Source organism: Cicer arietinum, chromosome 2 (genome assembly GCF_000331145.2).
Source record: "Cicer arietinum cultivar CDC Frontier isolate Library 1 chromosome 2, Cicar.CDCFrontier_v2.0, whole genome shotgun sequence".
Classification (NCBI taxonomy): domain Eukaryota; kingdom Viridiplantae; phylum Streptophyta; class Magnoliopsida; order Fabales; family Fabaceae; genus Cicer; species Cicer arietinum.
This window is the reverse complement of record NC_021161.2, coordinates 42,213,775-42,218,546: the sequence shown is the minus strand read 5'-3', so window position 1 is coordinate 42,218,546 and position 4,772 is coordinate 42,213,775. Positions and strand designations below refer to the sequence as shown.

Sequence of the window (4,772 nt, the reverse complement as noted above, 5' to 3'; positions counted from 1 at the left end):
AAAGAGCAATTCTAGCTACAAAAAAGGGTCACGTTTTTTTTTTCAAAAAAAAAATATTGACACCAATAAAAAACAATTATTTGAAGCATTAAGCTCTGGAAAAAAGTGGAGAGTTTGGTGGGTCATAATATTCATATCATATCGTGAGGTAATCAAATTATTCTTTTTAGTGGCCATTGTTAGTTTTTGCTCCATGATGTTGATGTTTTCATACTTTTGTTCAATTAATGGGAAATTCATGTAAATGGGTCAACTCAATTCAATTCTAAAACAATAACACCCAACAAAGGTGTGTGCTTTCTTGTTTCCTTGTTTCATCTTTGTAGTTGGATTTCCGTGTAGCTTTGTCAACATTAAATTACTAATACATACATACATACACACATAATCTTAACCAAACCAATTTCATAATTTAATAGTGTTTTTTTTTGCTTCAATGAATGAAAATTGAAAAGTTTAAGTCATAGCAAACACTACTAGCTGTTGCTTCATACTTTCTATGTGACTATTGTAACTTCCTTTTTTTTTGCTCTACTGTTTGGATTCAGATCCCCATTGTGTGAGTTCTTGTTTGTATATTATGATTTTTTATCGACAAATGTTTGTAAGATAGTGGTTATGTTTAGTTTTCATGTTCGAACTTATAGTGGTTATGTTCATTGTCTGGGTTCGAACTTTGGACTTTCTGCTTAAAACTTCTTCGATGTTCCTCTAAGCTTTATGTTGATGTTATGTTATTGTGATACTAAATATTGTGTTTTTTTGGTTCTCACAGTTTGCTTTGGTGGAACAACTTACTCTATTTGTTGGAACTGTGGTTTCTGAGGATTTTATTGGATAAAAGATAGTTTCTTTGCATTTCTTTGGTTGTGTTTTCAACTGGGATTTTTCTATGAAGAGCGTTTAATGATTTTCTGAAGGACTCATATTTGAAGAATAGGAAGAAGTCAAGGTTAGTAAAACAACAAGAGTTTTAATCATGTCTGTAACATTATTAAGGGTTGTCTCCTCTCCTAGCTTAGACCTCTCGAATTCGACTGGTTTGCTTGATTCTTTCGGTTTTGTGAAGCTCGTAGAATCTCCGAGGTTCTTGTCTAGAGACTTTGGTTCAATTAGAGCAAAAAAGGATAAGAAAAAGAGATGGAGATTTTGCTCTTTGAGTACAGATATGAAGTATGCATGTGTTGGTCAGTCTGGTTTAGAGAGTTCTAGTAACTTCCCTTTGTTATCAAATGTGCTTGCGAACCCGACAGCAGGAGAAGTGGCTATTTCGTCGGAGCAGATGGTCTATGATGTGGTGCTGAAGCAGGCGTCTTTGGTTAAGAGGAAGCTGAGCTCTAGCAGTGAACTTGAGGTGAAACCGGAAATTGTTTTGCCGGGAAATTTGAGTTTGTTGAGTGAAGCCTATGACCGTTGTGGAGAAATTTGTGCAGAATATGCTAAAACATTTTACCTGGGTTAGCTTTCTATTATCTTTTCTTCCAAGTGAGGATGTTAACTTTAGATTTAATTTTTTGGATTTTGTGGCATGGTTCGAGTCTAATTTCAGGTTTTATCTCTCAGGAACTCTTCTAATGACTCCGGAAAGGCGAAGAGCTATATGGGCGATATATGGTGAGTGATTGTGCTCATTTGGTTCGGATATCTTTCTCCATCTTATAAACATATCGACTATTATAAATTATCATGTAATACTTTTCAACTTCCGGGGAAGTTTATGTTCAATAAGTTCATCTACCGGATTGTTTTTTCTCTAGGATATGCAAACATGAAAATCTTTCTTTTTAGTTGATATTTAAAATGACTTATATACATGAAGCTTTGAATGAGTCCTCTAAAATTCAGAAATGAATGTTTATGTTAAGATAAATGTATCTGGCCAAGTTTGTAATTGAAACTTAATTATCTTATGTACAATTAGTATCTGGCCAAACTGAATCAGATGTCTGATACCCCTTGCTGTTTCAGTGTGGTGTAGGAGAACAGATGAACTTGTCGATGGCCCAAATGCTTCGCATATTACACCAACTGCCATGGATAGGTGGGAATCGAGATTGGAAGAACTTTTCCAAGGGCGTCCGTTTGATATGCTTGACGCTGCTTTATCGGATACGGTTGCCAAATTTCCTGTTGATATCCTGGTATTGATTAATTTTGTTCACCAAATTAGATATCTGACATGAAAACCGTTTTTAATGTTGTTTTTAAACATGCTCCATGATGTAAACATTATGTGAAGTTATTTAATAAATTTTGGTGAAACATCATTTGAATTTTCTTGAATAGTATCACTCCATTCCTTTTTTTAATATTATATAAATATCCTGCAAACCAGCCCAGGTTCTTTTTGTTCCCATATATCATGGTTTTGTGGAACATGCAATTGTGTTTTGTTACTTATAATAAGCTTGTAAATTTAACTTGTAAAGATATCATGCAAAGAGCATGATATCTGAGGGAAAAAGTGGCTGGAAAAATGCATGAAAAATTATGCCACGTGTCATTAGAGAAAGACTTTTCTTATGATAGAAAGATAAGTAGATAGATATGTTTTAATCTTTTGTTTGTCTCGATGCAGCCATTTAAAGATATGATAGAAGGAATGAGGATGGATCTAAAGAAGTCAAGATACAAAAACTTCGACGAATTATATCTCTATTGTTACTATGTTGCCGGAACTGTTGGTTTAATGAGTGTTCCAGTCATGGGAATTTCGCCGCATTCAGAAGCCACAACGGAGAGTGTGTACAATGCTGCTTTGGCCTTAGGAATCTCAAATCAGCTAACCAACATACTCAGAGATGTTGGAGAGGAGTAAGTTCCGAACTATCAATGTTTTTTCAAGTCATACTATAAATTTTATGAAAAAATATACTTGTAGACCATGAAATGTTAGTAGCAGATATCAAACTTTGAACCTCCTTCTTAATACTCCTTATGTGTTGGAGAGGAGTAAACCACTGAACTAGTCTTTCAGAGACTTTGTATTAATGTGCAACTTCCTTTAACTTTTTATGCTACCTTGTTATGAATTTGTCAAAACATATAAATGATTTTATTTAATTGTTAATACATTAACATCCACCCATGCTACTTCTAGTTTGGGTTTCTAGATGTTATTATAATGTTTCAAGGATATATGTAAATGATAATGCAAAAGTACTGGTTTTTGTTTCTTATTACTATTCTTAATAGAAGCCACTGATGAGAGAAAAATATAGAAAAGTATAACATGGAAATTGTATTGATAATGAGTGTTGATTACATCAAATTAAAATAAAGCTTATATAGTCAATAAGATCAACTAATAAGTGTAATTAACTAACTGATGAAATACTAATCCAGTGTAACTAACTAAGCTATGATATTGGATCTCAATATAGTGCAATTTTTTTTCTTCCTGTTGTTGAATTAAACAATGACCCTGCATTTCATTTTGGCTTCAACCTTCTTATCATATGTTCAATTTTCCAACAGTGCCAGGAGAGGAAGAGTGTATCTACCACAAGATGAGTTGGCTCAGGCAGGGCTTTCGGATGATGATATTTTTGCCGGTAAGGTGACCGACAAGTGGAGGAACTTCATGAAGAGCCAAATTAAAAGGGCGAGAATGTTTTTCGATGAGGCAGAAAAGGGAGTGACCGAGCTTAATGAAGCTAGCAGATGGCCGGTAAGAAATTCAAACAAATATCATTTTACAAAATCTTCTATGTGGCCAAAACTTCTTATTTTCTCGGTATATATGTATGTGTATGTACAGATGTAAATTATGACCGTTGAATCTAATCATGAACGGTTGAGATTAAAACATACTTTCATATACATTTTTTAAATGGTCATGTAACCTTCCATAAATAACCATATAGTCATCAAATACTTTTAATCTTTGATCATCTGTGTATGGTTGTATAGTTAACGGTGTTGTGGATGTTGCAGGTGTGGGCGTCTTTGCTATTGTATCGCCAAATATTGGACGAAATAGAAGCTAATGATTACAACACTTTCACTAAGAGGGCTTATGTTAGCAAAGCAAAGAAGTTACTTTCTTTACCAATGGCATATGCTAGATCTATGGTTCCTCCATCAAGAAAGTTACCACATGTAATGAAGGCTTAGATCCTATAGTTATTTAGAAAAATGAACACAGGACAAACAAAAAAGTTAAAGCACAATTTGTATATGATGAAATAAGGCTTGTATTCATTATCCACTAATTGTAGTCAATATTGGTTTTTGCAAATTTTCTTTCTTTCTTTTTTATATATTTGCTCCCCTCTAAGAAAATGGATATATTTGTCCCCCCTAGGAAAATGGATATATTTGCCACACACACACGACACCACAAAATAAAAAGACAATTAGATCTTTTTATTGACCAGAACATCATAAATTAAAACTGATGCAAGCGAATTCTTTTAGTTGTATTTCTAAATTTAATAATAAATAAACATATAATACGTGAAAAAGTTATTTATATCTTAAATAATAGATTGAATATGACAAAAATAAAAATATCATAGAATGTATCTAAATTTTAAATCCAAAATAATAACCAAATGAGCTTAAACAAAAATTAGGATTCCTTGTCCTAGCACAAAACAGAGTTAAACCATTGAGATAGTAAAAAAAAACAATTAAAATTGATATTATTTCAATGAATTTATGAAAACATTTTACCTTAATATTGAATCTTGAATGGATTGTCACAATATGATACTTATATGGACCGTTACTAATTATAGACATGTGGCCCATTAGCTCAGTTGGTTAGA

The 4,772-nt window shown here is 32.9% G+C and overlaps 1 protein-coding gene across 4 annotated transcripts; it reads left to right on the top strand.

Annotated features, from left to right (window-relative positions):
* Positions 1-4,240, top strand: LOC101513117 (phytoene synthase 2, chloroplastic). Of its 4 annotated transcripts, none has more exons than XM_012713047.3 (7): positions 1-148; positions 776-1,457; positions 1,564-1,614; positions 1,969-2,141; positions 2,579-2,814; positions 3,478-3,670; positions 3,937-4,240. In XM_012713047.3, exons 2-7 carry the CDS (start codon positions 980-982, stop codon positions 4,114-4,116), a joined length of 1,311 nt encoding a protein of 436 aa, XP_012568501.1. In that variant the 5' UTR covers positions 1-148; positions 776-979; the 3' UTR covers positions 4,117-4,240. The 4 variants fall into 4 exon arrangements, with proteins under 4 accessions (XP_012568501.1, XP_012568503.1, XP_012568502.1 ...); XM_012713049.3 differs by lacking the exon at positions 1-148 and adding an exon at positions 150-289; XM_012713048.3 differs by lacking the exon at positions 1-148 and adding an exon at positions 393-559.
* The last annotated feature ends 532 nt before the right edge of the window (positions 4,241-4,772 follow it).

Excerpts from the sequence above, each read along its gene's own strand:
- LOC101513117 (XM_012713047.3), top strand. The coding sequence starts at position 980 with ATGTCTGTAACATTATTAAGGGTTGTCTCCTCTCCTAGCTTAGACCTC. Across the intron at positions 2,142-2,578 it reads AATTTCCTGTTGATATCCTG|CCATTTAAAGATATGATAGA; the intron begins GTATTGATTAAT and ends GTCTCGATGCAG. Across the intron at positions 3,671-3,936 it reads ATGAAGCTAGCAGATGGCCG|GTGTGGGCGTCTTTGCTATT; the intron begins GTAAGAAATTCA and ends TGGATGTTGCAG.